General features: G+C 33.2%; 4 protein-coding genes across 7 annotated transcripts; 2 read left to right on the plus strand and 2 right to left on the minus strand.

Annotated features, from left to right (window-relative positions):
• Nucleotides 1-1,244: 1,244 nt before the first annotated feature.
• On the plus strand, nt 1,245-11,418 carry LOC149736275 (NPC1-like intracellular cholesterol transporter 1). 3 transcript variants are annotated; one of them, XM_089877093.1, is made up of 21 exons: nt 1,245-1,345; nt 1,935-2,028; nt 2,134-2,366; nt 4,153-4,312; nt 4,676-4,840; nt 4,974-5,776; nt 5,929-6,101; nt 6,305-6,407; nt 6,755-6,919; nt 6,990-7,118; nt 7,363-7,545; nt 7,712-7,954; nt 8,018-8,149; nt 8,476-8,644; nt 8,705-8,816; nt 9,242-9,490; nt 9,659-9,904; nt 10,072-10,303; nt 10,356-10,469; nt 10,667-10,829; nt 11,072-11,418. In XM_089877093.1, the coding sequence occupies exons 1-21, from the start codon at nt 1,298-1,300 to the stop codon at nt 11,254-11,256; spliced, it is 4,101 nt and encodes a 1,366-aa protein (XP_089733219.1). In that variant the 5' UTR covers nt 1,245-1,297; the 3' UTR covers nt 11,257-11,418. The 3 variants fall into 3 exon arrangements, with proteins under 3 accessions (XP_089733219.1, XP_089733220.1, XP_089733221.1); XM_089877094.1 differs by lacking the exons at nt 1,245-1,345; nt 1,935-2,028; nt 2,134-2,366 and adding an exon at nt 3,625-3,867; XM_089877095.1 differs by lacking the exons at nt 1,245-1,345; nt 1,935-2,028; nt 2,134-2,366 and adding an exon at nt 3,625-3,782.
• A 424-nt stretch (nt 11,419-11,842) lies between these two features.
• Nucleotides 11,843-13,537, minus strand: LOC149736276 (uncharacterized). Its single transcript, XM_089877108.1, has 5 exons — nt 13,399-13,537; nt 12,969-13,120; nt 12,603-12,752; nt 12,242-12,398; nt 11,843-12,095 (listed from the first exon to the last, which is right to left on the minus strand). The coding sequence occupies exons 1-5, from the start codon at nt 13,460-13,462 to the stop codon at nt 11,884-11,886; spliced, it is 735 nt and encodes a 244-aa protein (XP_089733234.1). The 5' UTR covers nt 13,463-13,537; the 3' UTR covers nt 11,843-11,883.
• Nucleotides 13,483-15,193, minus strand: LOC149736277 (lysM and putative peptidoglycan-binding domain-containing protein 2-like). The gene has a single exon (XM_089877110.1). It carries the CDS (start codon nt 15,191-15,193, stop codon nt 14,672-14,674), a length of 522 nt encoding a protein of 173 aa, XP_089733236.1. The 3' UTR covers nt 13,483-14,671.
• A 523-nt stretch (nt 15,194-15,716) lies between these two features.
• Nucleotides 15,717-20,071, plus strand: LOC149736278 (SWI/SNF-related matrix-associated actin-dependent regulator of chromatin subfamily B member 1-A-like). 2 transcript variants are annotated; one of them, XM_089877101.1, is made up of 10 exons: nt 15,795-16,103; nt 16,359-16,470; nt 16,853-16,909; nt 17,524-17,653; nt 17,958-18,098; nt 18,261-18,388; nt 18,609-18,778; nt 18,961-19,151; nt 19,520-19,651; nt 19,809-20,071. In XM_089877101.1, the coding sequence occupies exons 1-10, from the start codon at nt 16,002-16,004 to the stop codon at nt 19,837-19,839; spliced, it is 1,194 nt and encodes a 397-aa protein (XP_089733227.1). In that variant the 5' UTR covers nt 15,795-16,001; the 3' UTR covers nt 19,840-20,071. The 2 variants fall into 2 exon arrangements, with proteins under 2 accessions (XP_089733228.1, XP_089733227.1); XM_089877102.1 differs by lacking the exon at nt 16,853-16,909 and having other exon boundaries at nt 15,717-16,103.
• Nucleotides 20,072-20,176: the final 105 nt, after the last annotated feature.

The raw sequence follows: 20,176 nt of genomic DNA on the forward strand, positions 1-20,176 counted from the left end.
GTTTGAATGTCTGACCCAGAACAAATGCTCATCTACTTTATTATGCACTTTTGCCATGAAATAAAACATCAGCTTACTTGGCGATTTTGGTGCAAAATATTCCTGATGTACAAAGGGTGATGAAATGTGAAACTTTCATGACGACGAAAGTCATGAACTTGCGTTTTCACTGTTCGGGAAGTTTACGGTTCTTTGGTATGCTGACTAAAATAGGTGTTACATATATGCAATATAGATATTTTGTGTTTAACTTCTGTGACATTAATTTGTCAAGTTTATAACACGTCGGAATAAAAAACTATTATTAGTTAAGTCAGTCAGCAACTTCTTTTACACTGTTGCAGAATTGCTTGTACCTTAACGGATTTCATGTTCTGTATTATTTATACCAGTACACCTATATGAACCTGAATGCATGAATGAATATACGCGTTAAAATTCTACAAACGCCGTTGTGTAATAATAATCGCATACAATATTGCAAAGTATTGTCACCTCTTAAAATATTGTTTCGCATGATTAGTGTAAATATTTGTAGGAGCGCACCTAAAATTTAGAAATCAAACCACAACACGTATTTGGTCATAGCATTTGCTGATACATATATGTATCTTAAGCGCATCTATGTGGGCAGGACGGGGTTCCGTACTTTGACCTGCGGTGGTTTAAACGGCTATGTAAATGTTGGTACTCTGTGATTAAGTAATAAACGTCATGAAGTGGGGTGACTGGCGGATCCAATCAGAACAGCGACGAATATTTCGTCATTGAATACGTCACCAAGATTCTACAAATGATCAACTGGAGAAAAATAAATACGAATCGTTCGAGGGTGGCACGCTATAGGCAGATGATGAAATAAAATCGATTTATGTTTTTAAACGTAACACATAATCTTAGATTTGTAGCTAATTATGGAATAACAATGAACGTTGGCGTGATAACACTGAAAGAATGAGTGCGAGAAATAGATTTTACATAATTTAAAGTGTCATCATTGATTTTTGTTTTTCGTTTTTTTTTTAGATTTTCCACACAGTACTAAAGTCTGTACATATGATTTTTGGAATAAAAAGTTATGATAAAGTAAACAGGTTAACCAAAGTGTTAAAAAACATATTAGCAAACGTACAACAAATTCAGGCGTCAATTAAGCTTTAGCCGAAACTGTAAGTAACATTTAACACATATAAGGTCACAAATAAGTGTATTGGCACGAATTGTTACGTTAAAATTAAAACAATTCCTCACAGACAAGTTGTATTTTCAGAACTGATTATAAAGTAGAATCTTAAGGATGTTTCGATTGTTAAGTGGAATATTAATCCTGCTGTATGGAACATCTGTGAGTATTAATTTTATATAATATAACTCAGGTAGCATATTGAATATGGGACGTGCAATTTGGACAATAGTTGTCTTGGGTTTAATAGCGTTAATCAATTTTATTGTGTTATTTATTCATTGCTACTTTTAGCCCACCCTTATATAACGTATCGCTTGGGGGTAATACATATTTAGTGTTTTACTCGAGGGAAGTTATGGTATTGGATACCACTAGACCGAGAATCAAACTCATAATCGTTATCTCTACGAGCGGTGCGGCAATGCTGGTGTACCAGAGCGCTGAACAAGATACTGGTTTCGATACTGCCACATCGTGCCTTAAACTTTACACGTGTAACTCTTAAACGGGCACGAGATTTATGAAATAAAACACATACCGTGCCTTTGTACCCAAACGACCCCGTTGTTTCGCCACATAAGGTTAAATAAGTGTTGTTTATTCCTTTATTTCTTATACCAAAGTGCGAATACCAGGTAAATATAACGTGCTGGCATTAACTTATATGTTTCGACTAAAAATGTCGTATATATTTAAAAAATACTAGACCTACAAATTTATTTTTTTTAATCAATTTCACATTTATAAGGTTACTGCAACAACAATTTCTCATGAGCCGGGGATGTGTATGCTTTATGGGAACTGCGGATACTACGAAGAAAATGATCCAACTCATAGTAAAGGTATTTATGAAAGACCATTAATTCCACCAGTTCAATATATTTCAAATGAAATTCTGTTTAAATAACAAGTTACTTTAGTATTCAAATCATGACATATAAATCTAGGAGAGTTACCTTGTTTGGACAACCGGAAAGCGGTGGTGCTTGATAAGACATCAGCGCATTACAAAAGTTTAGCAAAGACATGTCCGAACCTTATAAAGCCGGATGGCGAACCAACGGCAATATGTTGCGACCCACAACAACTCAATACGTTGGAAAGACAACTAACAGCCTCAGTTTTGGTTTTTAATCGCTGTCCAAGTTGTGTGGAAAATTTTCGTGGCTTATATTGTCAAGTAAGTATGTAGCTTAATTTAGCCTGTTAAAGTTTATTACACACAGCAAGAATATAAGATGCCCCTATGTCCGCTGTATTGTATAATAGGGCGGGGTAAGGCAGGATCCTTGCACATATTATCCGAAATATACTCAGAATATTTATGACGATATTGAAGTGATACCACGAACATGTACTACAATATTTTAATTAGTTAACAACAATTCAAAGAAATATATTAAAACACACGAGGATCTATTTAGCGATTCGCACACCAGGTGTAATTTTAGCGATTCGGAAACATGTATTTTTGTTTTGATTTTATCTCTAATTTAAGTTATTTAGTCCATTTTTAAGTATGTACCTCAGTTTTTCACACAAAACTAAAACCGATACTGGATTGATGATTTAAACTCGAGTTTTAGATGTATATATAATTTAGCCAGCATTCAAAATGGTAGCTGTAAAAGGAAATTTTAAAAAATTTTGTCTTACCCTGAGTCCCGTCTTCCCCCACACTACTATATTTTAAATTTATAACCGACCGTAGGTTTCCTCGTATAAATAATTTGTTCCTCTATATATATTAGTGTGGGGGAGATGAGACACCTTTTCATTCTATTTTCTTGTCTTTTTGATAGAAAACAAAGAACATCCAAAGAATTAAAAATTCGCTTTCTCACAACCCCTATAGATCGTTGCTAACTGTTTAAAACACAATAAGATTATTTGGATATTATGCACTAAAGGTATCCCGTCTCCTCCCACCCTACTGTATGATACGGGGTGTATTTTAGCTTTGGTAGTATTGATGAGTCGTGTTAATCCTGCCAATAAGAACACGGGTTTCAGAATGTTAATATTGCGTATCTGTTAATGCGAAACTAAAATGGCGGGCAAGCACATTAAGGTTCGTGCGCAAAGTCGGCGGTATACAAAGGCAAGATATCCTGGTATTTCGGTTTATACCTCGTAATCGTAAACCAGTTTAGTTACGACAAAGGATGTTAGGTGAAGGTGCACCGGAAAGTTAAGATGTGGTTAAAAGACAGTTGCTGTGTATTCTACAATGTTACTGTACTTTAGGATTTTTTTACCCTACGCCTATATACCACATTAACTCTCATATATAGTGTATATAACTGCGCCATATAAATGTAATAGTAAGTAGTAAGAGTAACAGAATATAATATTTATGTTTGTGAGAACAAACTGAACACACGAATGCATTTACATATGGTTATATGTAAGCTACGAAGAATGCGCGCGATAGTGGTAGGATAGGTTTGTGACGTCACCGCAATTTCAATATCGGAACGCTGTTTCGCTTCACTCGAGATTCACACGGGCGAAATTCCAATATGTTGTCACTCGGGGTCTTGCTTAAAGAGATTCCAAGGAATCTCTGCATTGGATTACGTGTTATACTTTTCGTGTACGATAAAAATATTTATTGAATTAATTTTAAAACTTAACTCTTATTGGTGTAGAATATCTCTAGTTCGGTGTTTTACTGAAAGGTAATCCCCCTTTTCAAAGTTATCACTTATTTTATTCACTCTCTTTGTAAAACTAGTATACTGTTTTAATGCTCATTGTTTATTTAAAGATGTCGTAATTTGCTGGTTTAAGATTAATATTTAATTTTTTAATCGTTAGTTTACCGGCAACGGTTTTAACTGATTTGTTGTGTCAGGAACCGACTGACCTGTAGTCACTATATATATTTTTGTTGTTGTGCGCTATTTTTATTGTTTGCTACCAAAATATGCAGAGTTAAACAAAGATTATGCTTTCCTCACCAGATAACATGTTCGCCAAATCAAGCAACATTTATGAACGTCACAGAAATGCGCAATACCACCCAAACCGAGGGTGCATTCACTGAAAGTATTTATATATCTGAAACATATGCGACTAATGTTCACACTTCATGTAAAGATGTCATTTTTCCACAGACTAATGGTAAGCATAGTGATATGATTGAAGGTTTAGTATAGGCAAGGCTTTCTTCAGGCATTAAGGCCATTCCTAGAGAAGAATATTTGTGTTTGTTAAATACTAAAATGCAAATAAAAAACATTCGGTACATTTTCTGTTAAATGATATATTAATGTCCCATTCATATTGTCTTATAGAAAACTTTGCCTTTAGCAACGAATGTATGATGGAATACAGTAGTTCAAATTTAATGCTTGGCAGTAAATGGCCTACTGGAAATTTATTTTGACACTTATCACATTATTTCAAGGTTGCATCATACAGGGGCAACATATTGAATATTAAAAGCAATAATGATAAATCAGATATTACCATTGTATTATTTAGGAAAAGCAATGGCTTTGGTTTGTAATGGTTTTAGTGGTGATGACTGCACGCCACAAAGATTCCTTGATTATCTGGGTTCCACTAATAATGGCATTGCTCCACTAAATATGGACTTTCAACAAATTGGTAATGACACAGGTCCAAACAGTGATGCTATACAATCACGTAAGTTTCTTTCAATTTTTATGTTTGGCTAATAATTTTTTGCCACCGCGCCAGTAAATTTTTGAATGAATATATCTATTCTTTTAAGATTAGTTTGATTTATTACCTAACTAATTAAAGGTTTTTACTGCAGCACCAGAGGGCATGGCTCCACTCGATGCGTTTGCTTATAAGTGCCAAGATGCTCCAAGTCCAACGGAGTTTGCATGTAGTTGTACTGATTGTGAAGCCTCATGTCCTGCCCCACCCATACTACAACCAGATCAAGTACCATTCATGATCGGCACTGCGGATGGTGTTGCTGTTATAGTGCTCATCATATTTCTTGCATTTGTGGTTCTGTTCACAGCATATCTCGTCATTGATTTTATGTTTAAAAATGGGAATGTGAAACAAAAGATCGACTACATGGTTGCGGAGGCTGAGAGCAAAATACCTTATACTAAAGCTGAGGATAATGGAGGTCGGACACTTGTTACAAAAATCCCCTTTTTTCAAAAAGTTGGAAAATCAACTCAAGATTTTATAAGCTCAGTGTTTCGTAGATGGGGTAGTTTTGTTGCAAGAAATCCTGTGGTTGTTCTTATTTCTGCCATCTTGGTGTGTGTGGCTTTGTGCGTTGGTGTTAAGTTTGTCATTCTTACAACTGATCCAATTGAATTATGGTCTTCTGCTGGAAGTAGGGTGAGACAAGAAAAAGATTACTATGATGAAAAATTTGGAGCTTTTTATCGGACAGAGATGATTATCATGAAACTTAAACCACAATATGTGACTGGATTTTCGGAATATACTTCATTTACTGGTGTGAAATACAACTTCAGTAATATTCTTGAAACCAAATACATACTTGAAATGCTTGCTTTACAAAATGAGCTTCGATATATGAACGTTTCCTATGAAGTTGATGGTGAAGTAAACATTGGAACGCTGAATGTAAGAATTAAAATTTTATTGACTGTGTAAATTAAATTAAATATTTATTACGTATATGATAACAAAGATCAAGTTGGTTTAAGAATGTGGTACTTAACATTATGTTTGTTTATGGCGACACTCTTTCTGTTTAACTTTGTAATAATTTTCAGGATATCTGTTTCATACCCTTGTCACCTGATAACAACAACTGCACCATTACATCAGTAATGAACTACTGGCAAAATGATCCAAATGAAATGTTTAAAACTGCAAACTACACAGATAAAATATCAGAGGAGACATATGTTGTCGATTATCGTGACCATTTCTTATATTGCGTACAGTAAGAGAATAACAGTTAACTTGATTAAAAATTAATAAAAAAGAATAAATTAATTTATTCATGCTGGAATAATGAGCAGCTGAGTATTGTAACACAGGTGACTGATCCCGTTCACCTTGAATTTATATATTGTTTTTCTGAGATGGCTGACAAATTGAATGGGTATATAATGATGATTTTGTTATTAGTATTGTTGATTACAGAGCCCCAGCTACAGTCCAAGATACAACACCATTGAAACAAAACTGCATGGGAGATTTTGGTGGACCAGTATTTCCATATTTAGCTCTTGGGGGGCAAGGAGAGGTTTTATACTCTTTTTATTATATTACCTGGCTAGTACATAGTAAAATGAATTGTAGGCTAATTACATTATCACTTTCGGCACAATAGCTTAAAAAGATAATTCATCACTGTCTTTCAAAGTATTAGGATTAAAAAAATGGCACCATAGAAATGTTTGTAAAAGTCAAATCTTTTTATTTTATGTTTAATGTAAAACATAAGTTGCGTGCAAGTAAGTAATATATGTGTAAGGCTGTTGTTTACCAAGCTTGTAATTAAACATTCACCTTGGGACTACTAGATGTTTTTAAACTTTACCTTGAACATTGTTTGCAGAGTTGACTGTTTGTTATAATTCATATTTGCAGGGCAACGGATATAACGAAGCACCAAGTTCAATATTAACATTTGTCGTGAGCAACTTTGCTAAGGAAGATAACAGAACTAAATTAGTAACAGCATGGGAGAAACAATTCCTAAGGTTCATGGATAATTACACATCAGAGTATTTTGATTTTGCCTATTTCTCCGAGGTAAATTTCCCACCATAAAAAATATGTTGTATATTTAGAATTATTAACATTGTGTGCATTGGATATACAGAGGTCACCAGAAGATGAATTGGAACGATCTAGTCAAACTGATGTTGTTGTGTTTGCTGTTAGTTATCTTGTAATATTTGCTTACATTGCGATAGCACTTGGCACTTACACATCACTGAAGCGCATCCCTGTAAGTCAAATTTATTTTAACTGACATAGTAGTTGGTTAAAATACTTGCCTCTACCTAGCTGACATCGTGTTCAAAGCTCAATACTTTTCCTATTATAATTAACAGTGTTCGTTTCAACCAAGTCATCAATAACGAGTTGTTAAAACTGATAGTCACATACAAACAACTTTCTCTTAATTCTTGTAGTTTAAATAGATAAATGACATGTTTTTTGAATTCAACTTAAAATCATTATGCTTACAGGTGGATTCAAAGATATCACTTGGAGTATCAGGAATACTTGTCATTTTAGCGAGTGTGTTTACAAGTATCGGACTTTTTGGTTATATAGGGTACGCTACTTCACTGATTGTGATTGAAGTTGTGCCATTCTTGGTTTTAGCAATTGGAGCAGATAACATTTTCATTCTAACACTTGAGTACCAGGTAATACTATTGCACGTCATCAATTAGAATGTTAATTCGAATCAAACATGTACCACACTTGTTTGAGTGCACACCTCCTGTTTCAGGGGAGTGTACAATCACCACAAGTTGTCTAATATGTCAGTCATGCATAAAAACCTTAATATATTTTGTATTTATTCAACAGCGTGATGAGAGGAAACCAGATGAAGATCTTGCAGATCAAATAGGACGAGTAATGGGTGAAGTAGGCCCAAGCATGCTGCTATGTTCACTTACAGAATGTGTTGCTTTCTTTCTCGGTGCTTTGACTGACATGCCAGCTGTTGAACAATTTGCCTTGGCTGCTGCTGTTGCGATTGCTTTTGACTTTTTACTTCAAATAACAGCATTTCTAGCAGTTTTGTCATTAGACGCTAGACGAACAAGGGTAGGTTCAATATTTTGTACCAGAAACTGAGAGTTAGTAACATCTCTCAATATTTTAATCAAGGGTAATCGTGTGGATGTTTGCTGTTGCATTAAGATGGAACCTGCAGAACCAAACACAAAAACTTATCTTGAGACTTTTTTCCACAAATATTATGCACCGGTATTAATGAACGATCTTGTACGATACGTGGTGGTAAGAAACTATGTTGCGTATTATTCCATGGCTTGATTAAGTATTCTAGTTAATAGTTTTATCAAGTTTAGTGCCCAGTGCTACTGCCGTTGTGGGTGTGTGTCATTGGTTATGACACTTTGTCGTAATTGTATTAAACCGGTGGCCATTTATTGGTATTTTAAGTTACAGAAACACAATATTATACATTAGTGAACATTTGTAATCATATGAATATTGGTGACTTGGGTTGTACTTCTTTTGTCCAAACCGAACTACCAAGCAGGGGTAGAATAAAAGATGGGGTTATTTAGTAAAGCTTAACAAAGTATTTATTCCACTTACAGATGATTGGTTTTGTCGGACTCAGTTGCTGGTGTACCATACTGTGTACAAGAATTACTGTGGGATTGGATCAAGATCTCTCTGTTCCAAAAGATTCATATGTATTGAAGTATTTTGATTACATGGAAAAATATCTAGATGTTGGTGTGCCAGTTTACTTTGTGACAAAAGGTGAACTAAGTTTAATGTAAAATCTAATTTTATTAAATTCTGTATTCAATCTTATAACAGGGGCTTATAATTTTGCCGACAAAAATGCAAGTTCACTTATTTGCGGATCTGCTGGCTGTGACACATATTCATTGACGCAACAAATATCTTATGCCAGCCAAAATGCATCATAGTAAGTGAATTGACTTTTTTTGTAAGTAGGCTAATCATCCTATTTTGTTGAATATAAAATCACTGCTTTAATTTGTCAAAATACCTGTATTCTGTAAATATTTAAACTGTTCAAATGAGACAAGTTGTTAAGGGTGTTAATGGACAGTGAAACAAAAATATTGTGTAAAAGAGTCAACACGCTTATTGTCTTACAACTAAATGTAAATATGTCTTTACTTTAATCAAAAACTGTTGTTTTGTCGTTGTATCCTGACTTTTCATTTAAAATATTTTTTAATCTTCACTACCACAATCGAAAAGATAAATAAAGGTTATTATTATATTTTTGTATTTTTAACCCAGATAAGACAACTTAGATAAAAAATGATACAAGTTATCACAAACTTAAAGTTAATGTTTGGTAATCATCGTTTGTTCACCCAGCTGGCGAATAGAAACCCCTGCTGCATCTTGGTATGATGATTATGTGGATTGGTTGCCCCCACAAGGTGTAGGTGGGAGGAAGTCATGCTGTCGGTATGAAACCTTTCATCCAAATGAATTTTGTCCAGCAACTGATACAGTATCAAAATGCTCACCATGCTTAAAAAATGAGGACTACACACCAGATGACTTCATGCAATATCTTCCCTGGTTTTTGATTGACAACCCGGGTGTTGAGTGTAACAAGGGGTAAATAGTTACAGTAGCTTTAGGACCATTGTTGTAGATAAGCTAACAAAATCGATTTTGGGAGAGAACGCGGTTGTGGAAAACTGTTCTTCCACACATACAATGTCACGTATTTAGAATTGAAATTATACCTGCAACCAATATCAATGCTTTTATTTTGGTTTACAGGGGCCATTCAGCATATGGAAATGCAGTGAACATAGTAAATAACTACACTGGAAGTGGTACAGATGTTGTAGATGCCAGTTATTTTATGGCTTTTCACAGTGTGTGTATTAAATCGGTGGATTGCACAGAAAATCTGATAAAAGCAAGAAAACTGGCAGATAATATTACTAAAACATTGAAAGCAGCAAATAAAGATGGAAATAATATTTTGGAAAATGAGGAAGATTTTGAAGTGTTTCCTTATTGGTAAATACAATTTAAATTTGTTATATTAATTTAATTTACTTTTTTACAATATACTCATGTGCAGTTTTTATTGTGTTTAGCTACCTTCATAGGTTAGGCTTTACAGTATTTTTAAATGGCAATTTGTACCTTTTAGTTTTTATATATTAATGCTTGTTATGTTGCAGTCTCTACTATGTTTACTACGAACAATACTTGACTGCAGTTGAAGACACACTTTTCCAACTTGGAATTTGCCTTATTCCCACATTTGCATTCAGTTTCATTTTACTTGGATTTGACTTCTATTCAGGCATTATAACAGTCCTTACAATTGTAATGATTGTTGTGGATACAGCAGGGCTCTGTTCACTATGGGGTGTGGATATGAATGCTGTGTCTTTGATAAATCTTGTGGCGGTAAGTCTTCAGAGTAAAAATGTGTTCCAGTAATAATGTTTTCTATACATAGGCAATTGGATTGTCGGTTGAATTTATAAGCCATGTGGTACGGACTTTCTCTTTAAAGACCCACATATCAAAAAAGAAACGAGTGATTGAATCAATGACAACTATGGGACCAGCGGTATACAAATATGTGTATTAAATACTAAACCATATTTTTTTCGCTGCTACCAGGCATAATGTAATATTAGAAAAAAACAGATGTCTTGTTAGATAACAAGTGAAACTTATAAAACTTAAAACTACCTTGTGTTAACAAATTGAAGTGGTTTCTTTTTTAAACAGCTATTTTTAATATTAACTGTTTTTGTAATTCAGGTTTTTGCTGGAGTTGCTTTGACAAATCTTCCTGGAATAATTGTACTCAACTGGGCGACTGCTCAACTAATTCAAATCTTTTTCTTCCGAATGTGTTTGGTCATAACTCTGCTTGGCACTGCACATGGGTTGATTTTTCTTCCTGTTTTTCTCAGCTATTTTGGTAAGCTCATAGTATATATACATTATACATTAAATTATTTGTTTAAGTCATGTAGACATGTACCATTAAAAATGTGCCTGTATATATTTTAATAGTTTAGATTACAAGGAAAGAAAACTATGTAACTAATCGCTTGGGCAAGCTCTAATTGACATTACAAGCTTGGTTATAGTTGCATTTGATTTATGTTAATATTAAATTCGACCTCGCATTGAATGGAAACTTTCATTTGTTTATTTCAGGACCACCAGTAAACAAGGCTATACTATATGAAGAACAGTCGGAGTTACGAAAAGCAACTCAAACTGTCTATATGAATGTAGAAAAAGCAGATCAAGAAAAACAATGTGACAAAACAAATAAGAATGTCTATATGAATGTAGAAAAAGCAGATCAAGAAAAGCAATGTGACTATACAGAATTTTAATTTTTTATCATTTTCATTCCCCCATGTTATTTTTACAAAGGATTAAGATGTTTTATACAAATTGCACCTAATTTCTTCACACTAATTTATTATTGCACTAGATTATCTAACTTGTAAACTGCATTAACTTTTCATGAGTAATCAATACAAAACATACGTTCATTTCTCTAGCCAGACGTCATTTTAATTTAGGTAAGTACGTGATATTTAGAAATAGTAGTTGGCCCTTACAACTACCAATGGAAAGTATTTTACTTTGTCTGACATAAAACAAGTTGTTCACACTAGAAAGTATATAAGGTACGCATGTTTATGATTCTTCATTAAAACGTCTATTACAGCTTTTAATATTGAAAACAATAGAAGTCCAAAAACTAACACAAAATTTGATCTCTGATATGTTGTGTCCCTTAGTTTATGACATTTCATATGAAGCCCAGTTCGCAGAGCTATATACAGTAGTACTAACCTGACCAGCAAGACTTAGAATCAAATCCACAATTAAATTGATCGGTAAAAGCTGAAAGATTAAAGCATTATTAAATGTGACCTTTGGTCAAACGTTTGTTAGAATTCAAGACACAAGTTGTAAAAGAATTAATATTTATTAAACCGCGGACATAAAATTTAATTTTCATTTGAAGCATTAGAACACTGTTCAATATATTGTTGTAATGAATGAACAAGTTGATTAGTTGGTTTCTGCATCATATTTTTAGTTGAACTAACTGCTGTGTTCAGTAAAAAGCCCAATTCCGCTCTAGATGAATCCAAACCAGCTAAGTTTGAAAATTTTATCAATTCTTTTAAAGACATGTATCTTCCTTGAACTAAACCACCTATAAAAATAGAAATAATTACTAAGAAATGTTAAATAAAATAGAAGAAAGTTGTGCAAAATGAAACAATATCTAATACATCTTTAGTAAACAATAAAATCCAATACACTATAAATCATCCAATTATAAATGATAAAAATACAAACCAAGTAAAAGAAGGTAATTATTCTTGCTAACTGCACTAATCATTTGTTTGACGTTTGCTTCTCCAAATATGACTGCTGTTTCTCCCCGAAAAAGCTCCAACATATTTTCATATGGTGTTTGTTTCAATGTGAACTCCATCACATGTTCAGGATATTTCTGCATAATATAAAAGTATGTTTTCAAAACAAATAAAACTATCAATGTGTTAAATAAAAAAATAAATAAATATTGCCTACTTATTGTCAGAAGGTTGTGCAAAATAAAATGCAGTGTATGAAATGGGGCACCCACGGCCTGTGTCACAGAAACAAATGTCATATACAATGAAATCAGATTATCGTAGCAAACTTTGCAAAATACCTCCATGCTCATTCCATGTTGCTGCAATTCATATCGGACTTGGTAAAAATTGTCACTGGGCATTTCAGAATATAAACACACAGCAATAAGTTCATTTTCATTGAATATTTGCTGAACTTCTTTATGCAGGATCACATCAAGTCCGTAAAGCTTTTGAAGAAAAGGCTTATAATAATTATTATTGCTTTAGTGCAATCATCGGTTGCAAAATGTTAATGAACGAATTATAACAATAAATTAAATTGTGGCCTTATAGGACTATCACCTTAAATTAATACTGGACCCTGTTCTGTTATCAAAAACTTACTGGTATATTTAACATAAGCCATGACCAAGAGAGAGGTTAAATACATTAAAATAACTAACTTTTTCTTCTTCTACTTCTTGAACAAACTGCGTGGGGTCCACTGCTTGTTTGAGACGAGGCAAAGTAATTTGCATTAAGAGTTTTCGTTCTCGGCATTCTGGCCTTGCTTCCCAAAAGTACCTACTTCTCTTTGGAATATTTGTGTACGATCCTGCCATTGAAATTTATGTGAAAGAATGCAACAAATCTACCATAAACTTGCATTTTTATGGGGAGTAATATTTCAGAAAGTGTTATACTCAAATGCCTGTTAGTATTGTAATCATTTAATTGAATTTTATAATTTTTAAAACTTTAGAGACACCTATAAAACCTGCTGGGGAACACATGTTAAATCATAACTTATAAGATGTTCTGACATCCCTAATGACCATTAATAATCTTACATGCACCCATAGGAACATATCTTAATAAAAACAGTTTACATACCTAAAGCTCCAATATGACGAATGTATATTCCACTTAGAGCTGTTCTTAAACATGGAGAATTCATCCTAAACTTATTGTTGGTGATCTAAACATAAAATGTTAAAATAAAAGGTGCCACATTATCAGTGCTCATGTATCACTGCAAAGGTCATTTTTAAGAAAAGATGCAAAAAGAAGTTTATATTTCCCTATATAAGAAAAAAAGAATGATATTCATTTACTCCAGTGCTTTAAAGCCTTTTACCGACCATACCAAATAATCAAAAAAATATACATAATAAAATTTTGTCACTCGATTTTAGCAATAACACTTAATTGACCTTTTTGTCAGCATACAGAAAATGATTTAACTTTTGTGTTAAAAGATAAAGGGTTTAATGAAACATTACAATGGGTAACCCAATCCAAAATTTGGGATTGAAACCAAGGTTAATAAGCATTGCTTTTTTAGTAGTAAATATATGAAAAGTATTCAGATAGTACACGACAACTTGATTACTAAAAGAATGAAGCACAATGGGTACAAAAACATAAAATTCACGATGCATTCATACAGTTATTGTTTAAATAACCACAGTGTAAAAAAACATAGTTAAAGTTTGTTAAACAAACAGTAAAGCACAAATGTAGCCCGTACTGTCCTGTCATTTTTCAAATGCACTAACGTAAATCTTTCAGCAAAAATTGTCTTAATAAACAAAAAACAGATTACTCTGAATAAAGCTTAAAAAGACAGCAATTTTTAATCCTGAGACAATGAACTAAGCCAACCATCACTCATAATTTTTTTTATAACTTTTAACAAGTCAATTTCTATTTCAATTTCTTATAATCAAATATCCTATCTAATTCTTGCATTACATAAAGTAAAAGAAGCTAAAACCAATTATTTGAATATTTACAACAGAGCTTACATGATTGTGTCAATTACTTTATCAGCAATAGACTTTTATATAATGTATGGTAAAGCGATTCCATTTAATATGGGCGGATTATGTGGTGCGGCACACCCGGAAGACCTGGAATTTAGGTCAGATCAGAGCACATTGACTATCCTCCAATTACAAGCAACTTTTGGTGTTGGCAATAATATTGAAGGTGCATTGGATCTTATACAAAAAGAAGGTATATGTACCACTAACCTTTTATTACTTTTTAAACAAAGAACATTACATGGAAAAATATCTAACAGTACAGCTATTTGCACAATCTCTCATTTTGTGCCGTGGTATAGGACAGCACAGTGAGAAATTTAATTTAAATAAACTATGTTCTATAGTCGAAATAGATTATCATTATCAGAATTAGAATGAGAAAATATAGTTTTTGGATGAGCTTTTAGCTCTCCTAATGTAGCAGTAGGTGTAACATTATCGGTATTTGATTCTTCATCAACTTTAAATGCATTTACAGCCTTCTTTCGAAGCATTATTTTTGAATCCAAATTTTCTAAAAATTGTTTTGCATCATTAACTGCTGTTGATTGATTTTCAGCCACCTTTGTTTGATTATCTTTAGTTATTGTTGTTGGGACATCTAAATTGCTGCTGCAATTCTCAGAGTAAGGAACCATTAAATAGCTTCTGATGAACATGGAATCAGAACTGTACAGTTTATTTATTCTTCTAAGCTCTTCTGTGGTTGTCCCATATTTTAAAGCTATTCCTTGTAGGGTGTCTGATTTTGACAAGGAATGCTTCGTATATCGACATAAAGGCTTGTTAGTGGCTCGTACACATGTGCCATAAGATGTGGTTGGCTTGCCTGATGTAACTATTGATTCCCATTCACTCATTATGTCAAACAACGTTCATTACATTAAACGATTATTATAATTGTCTATTGCTAGTTAACTGCAGAAAGCAAAAATAAAGAAGTTTAACAAGTGCTCTATTCTTCATTTTACAAAATTTGTCTAATATAAAAGATAGGTTATAAACTCAAAGTCTCTTCTCGTTATCTATAATGGATTGTATTATAGCGGTGCCAGTGAAGAATCCCCCTCCCCACTTTATTTGCTAACCACTGTCAGTCCACTGACCCCAAACTACCAACTCCTGGGTCTCCTATAACCACTAACCCCCTAACCAGTAACCACCAACCTCTAATACTTTCCTGCTATGTACCGGAGGATTCTTCACTAGTATCCACTTCTTTAGTAAGCTATGATCCAACATACTTACTGGCGTCATATGACAAATAATTAAGCCTCTCAGACAAAACACAGGTCAAAGCGGAAACACTGAAAATAACTAACCAGTGGCCAGTCCCCACGCTACTTACGTGGGAAACTGCCAACCAAATACCCAACAGAATCTATTAGCTATTAGTTGCCGCGGAAACAGTTAAGTCACATGTATAGCGTGCTTGTACAGCACTTACAATCAACGCACACGAACTTTGCCTGTCGAATAGTGTGTGTCTACCAATACTAAAAAAAACGGGAAACACTGTACAATTTTTGATTTGTTTATTGACTTGTGGAGAGTTTCGTGTGTGGGGGTAACAGAGACGTTTGTGTACTCTAGCGTCATTTTATGTCATATAGTTACGGGCTACGGTTGGTTTTGGAGTAAAGCTGTGCAACTTCAACAACTTGAACAATGTCGAAGACTAATGAAACTACCACCCCGCGTACGTTTGGTCAAAAACCAGCGAAGTTTCAACTAGAAGAAGGTGGCGAATTTTATATGATTGGATCTGAGGTATGAATGCAACTTTTGCTTCTTTTTTATTGTATAAAGAAATCTGCTTGATTTTACAGTGGCATAAATTACACAACATTTAAAACATCTGTAAGATTAAGAATCTATATTTTTAAAGTAAAGTTAAATGCACTTGTATAAATGAGCGTCACTTTCTTTAAGTTTTTTATACACCTTTTGTTGTTTTTTTTTGAGTAAAATGTAACATTTATTTTGATTAAATAAGTTGAAGATTATTAAAAAATTTACTTGTAGGTTGGCAATTATCTTCGTTTATTCCGTGGCTCCTTATACAAACGATACCCATCATTATGGAGGCGTATGGCAACAACAGAAGAGAGAAAACTAATTGCCTCACGCTCTCCAGGTTTATTTTTGTCTTTTATATGGAAAAAAATGGCGTTTTTTGTTAAATAGCCTAGTAGATTTAATACATGTTTTAAATATTTAAAATAAGTCAAACATTCTACACACAGGGTAAACTACTTATTTAACCATTTATATTAAAACATTGAAAAGGTAAAGTGTAGTAAGCATTACTTGTGTAATATATATATATATATTATTTATATATGGTTAATTGTATTTTTCGTTATGTTTAGTTACAGCTTGTCATACAGTAAGGTTTATTAAATTTAGCGCTAAAATTCTTGGAGTGGTTTAAAATTTATTCCTTAATTATAACAGATTTGGAGACAGTACGTTATTTATTATGAATTCTATTGTTGAGTTTTATTTACTGAATTTAGAAATTTGGCAAAGAATATTGAGAAGAGCTGCAAGAATAAGGTTAAAGAGAGGTCAAGGTGAAGTAGTAGATATGTATACTCAGTGATGCAAGGTGCAAGTTATCCAATAAAATATATGAATGAAGTAGTTTAGTTTTAAGTATAATAAATGTAGAAATCAAAACCTCATTAAATGCAATTAAACTCCTTGTATGTCTGCTGAAGCATGTTTATGAAGTGATGATACATGTACATAAATATATATACTTTTAGCCTTAAACATTAATGTAGACCAGGTTTTATAGACTAATTTTGGGTGGTTATTGTTTCACATGTTATCTTATTTGTTCGCACCATATTAACAATTTGACGTTTTACTAGTCACTGTCCTCAGTTGATTATAGCATTTTTTTGAGAGTCGAGTTGAATTTTATCTATTCTTCTACATATCAAGTAACTTGAGTTATTCAAGTTTTATATATATAAAACCATTATGTGGTTACACAAGTACATGTTATGTCCAAGATAATACTGTGAAATCATGTCCCAATAAAGTAGAAATAGTATCATTCTTATTAATTCATGGTATAATGTTGTTTTCCACAAAACAATATTATATACCACTCAATGGCCTATACATTGAAATTTGCATACATTTACTCCAGTATAATTTCAGTTTAAATGTTGTTTAGATATCGGACATAGTAGTCTTGCAACTAATGTTTCTTTGCTGAAAGCAAGTGAAGTCGAAGACGTGTACCAAGGTAATGATGAAAAATATCGCGCTGCAACTTTATCAACTACAGCAGACATAGCTGCAAGGTGATGTTTACAACTGTTTAGCTGAATGTTTGTAAACAGTATTTAACCAAGTTCTAAATTATATGTATTAAATAATAGAAACTTTAAAATAAATTGTTTGAAGGTAAAATTAGCCAGGTAAAATAGCTTTTAAGCTTTAATATTTGTGGTAACATGAATATTAAATACAGTAAGCTACCAGCTAAGCCTGGCTGCCCAATTTTACCTATCGTGTATATACTGTATTAGTATTACCATTATCATTCAGGTTATATGTGTTTATTTTTTAAAACTTTAACTCAAAATAGTAATATTTTAATTATAGAGAAGCAAACAAACAAAAGCGCAGCAGTCAGTGGGTTCCAACTTTACCTAATAGTTCACACCATCTTGATGCAGTGCCTTGTGCAACATCTATTACACATATTCCGCAATCCAAGAAAAAAATTCGCACTTTTCCATTTTGGTGAGTTTTTGTGTATTGTACCAAAGTTAATATATTACTTGAATCTTAATCTTCCTATGGCCAGAAACGACAGTCTTTATGACATGGGTGTTCTGTTTCATACACCTTGTACCAGTGCATACCCATTTTCTCTTGTTTTTAACATTTTGTGTTTTAAATAAGTTATGATGATCGTCGACCCGCAGCTATTCACAGCAATGCAGCTCAACCAGAAGTGTTGGTTCCAATACGCCTCGATATGGAAGTGGATGGCCAAAAATTAAGAGATACATTTTGTTGGAATAAAAATGGTAACTTGTACTGGTTTTTAATGTAATGTATTTTCAATTGTGTGTCAGTTTAGCTTGTTTCCAAACCTTACCAAGACTACATATTTTTAAAAACACTGACTTTTGTTTAAGGCCTTTTAAAGACTAATTATAAAGTGCTGGTGCTGCAGTGTTATGGCATCGTCATGGGGCTACTTCTAGTAAATTTTAGTTCTATTTGTAACAAGGTTATATTTCTCAGAACAACTGATAACACCAGAAATGTTTGCTGAAGTTTTGTGCGATGATTTAGATTTGAATGCACTCACATTCGTACCACTTATTGCACAAGCCATACGAACACAAATTGAAGCCTTTCCTTTAGAAACAAACATACTATCAGGACAAACTGATCAGCGGGTTATCTTAAAAGTAACTTTTAATTGGTAGTAATATAGTACTGGTTTGATTTGAATACCCGTACCTCTTAATTGGTATTTGATTATTCATTTGGCAGATAAGTTGCAATTAATTCTTAAACATCTTTTAAATTTTAGTGTGGTCTTTTTTTATTTACCTTTATTTTTTGACACAACTTTTTTTTGATCATACAGCTGAACATTCATGTCGGCAACATCAGTTTAGTTGACCAGTTTGAATGGGACATGTCAGAACCAAGCAACAGTCCAGAAGAATTTGCTGCAAAGCTTTGCCAAGAGCTTGGACTAGGAGGGGAATTTGTGACAGCTATAGCTTACAGTATCCGTGGCCAATTAAGCTGGCATCAAAGGACATATGCATTTAGGTTAGGATAACATCACCTTTAAAGATTTATTACTGAGTACTACAATTGGTTTATTACTGAGTATTACAACTGGTATATTCTATTATGAAAGGCTCTTATTACAAGCACTAGAATAAACATTCCCAACAGGTTTTGTGTCATTAAAAATACACTGTTTAACTCTTTAATAGTATTCTTGTAAATGTTAACCGTGTAGTGGCAACTGACATGCAGCCATGTTTTAACAAGCATTTTTAGATACCTAAATATTCACCTTAATACTTTTACAAATTAACACAAACGGACAGAAGGTTTTTCCCACTTCTAGTGAGCAACCCAATCAAATCAAATAGTATGCAGTGATGTAACCCATGCTAATACTTTAACAGTGAGAATCCACTTCCATCTGTTGACATTGCATTGAGAAACACTGGTGAAGCTGACCAGTGGTGTCCGTTCCTTGAATCTCTAACTGATGCGGAGATGGAGAAGAAGATAAGAGATCAAGATAGAAACACAAGGTTAATTTTCGAAGTTATATTTATAATTAGTTACATTTTAAGTAAACCTGTGTTGTTTGTGATTAAAGTTCAATATCGCACTAATATCCCTTAAAGTATCTGCAAACAATGGAATTGTATTCATAGTAACTATTCAATATTTAATCTTTTTCCACAGGAGAATGAGACGACTAGCTGCTGCCTGGTGATACAATGGGAAACTAAATAAGAGAACAATTGGATTACCTATAAAAACTTTCGACTTACTTCAGACATAAAACTTGTTGAATTCCTTTTATAGTAGTCCTGTCCATTCCAGACTAAAAACCATAGACCCTAATACATGGAAACGAAAGGCACCGCCAAAAATCTAAAAAACTGTTGTGGAAAGTTTTTTGCGTTACTTTGTTTATCTGTGAATAAAACAGGAAACGTATAGTCTGTTAAAGTTTACTGTTCGCCACGGTATATAGTTAATTATTTTAGTAAACTATTTTTTGCAATTTAATTGTAGAACCGCTGTAAACTAGCAATGTAACTAGGGAA

The sequence above is a fragment of the Ciona robusta genome, chromosome 4, assembly GCF_009617815.1.
Source record: "Ciona robusta chromosome 4, ASM961781v2".
NCBI lineage: Eukaryota > Metazoa > Chordata > Ascidiacea > Phlebobranchia > Cionidae > Ciona > Ciona robusta.

Excerpts from the sequence above, each read along its gene's own strand:
- LOC149736275 (XM_089877093.1), top strand. The coding sequence starts at position 1,298 with ATGTTTCGATTGTTAAGTGGAATATTAATCCTGCTGTATGGAACATCT. Across the intron at positions 2,367-4,152 it reads TTCGTGGCTTATATTGTCAA|ATAACATGTTCGCCAAATCA; the intron begins GTAAGTATGTAG and ends TTTCCTCACCAG. Across the intron at positions 10,304-10,355 it reads CTTTGATAAATCTTGTGGCG|GCAATTGGATTGTCGGTTGA; the intron begins GTAAGTCTTCAG and ends TTCTATACATAG.
- LOC149736276 (XM_089877108.1), bottom strand. The coding sequence starts at position 13,462 with ATGAATTCTCCATGTTTAAGAACAGCTCTAAGTGGAATATACATTCGT. Across the intron at positions 13,121-13,398 it reads TCGTCATATTGGAGCTTTAG|GATCGTACACAAATATTCCA; the intron begins GTATGTAAACTG and ends TTTCAATGGCAG. Across the intron at positions 12,753-12,968 it reads AAGAAGTAGAAGAAGAAAAA|CTTTACGGACTTGATGTGAT; the intron begins GTTAGTTATTTT and ends TTTCTTCAAAAG.
- LOC149736277 (XM_089877110.1), bottom strand. The coding sequence starts at position 15,193 with ATGAGTGAATGGGAATCAATAGTTACATCAGGCAAGCCAACCACATCT.
- LOC149736278 (XM_089877101.1), top strand. The coding sequence starts at position 16,002 with ATGTCGAAGACTAATGAAACTACCACCCCGCGTACGTTTGGTCAAAAA. Across the intron at positions 18,099-18,260 it reads ATTCGCACTTTTCCATTTTG|TTATGATGATCGTCGACCCG; the intron begins GTGAGTTTTTGT and ends GTTTTAAATAAG. Across the intron at positions 19,652-19,808 it reads GATCAAGATAGAAACACAAG|GAGAATGAGACGACTAGCTG; the intron begins GTTAATTTTCGA and ends CTTTTTCCACAG.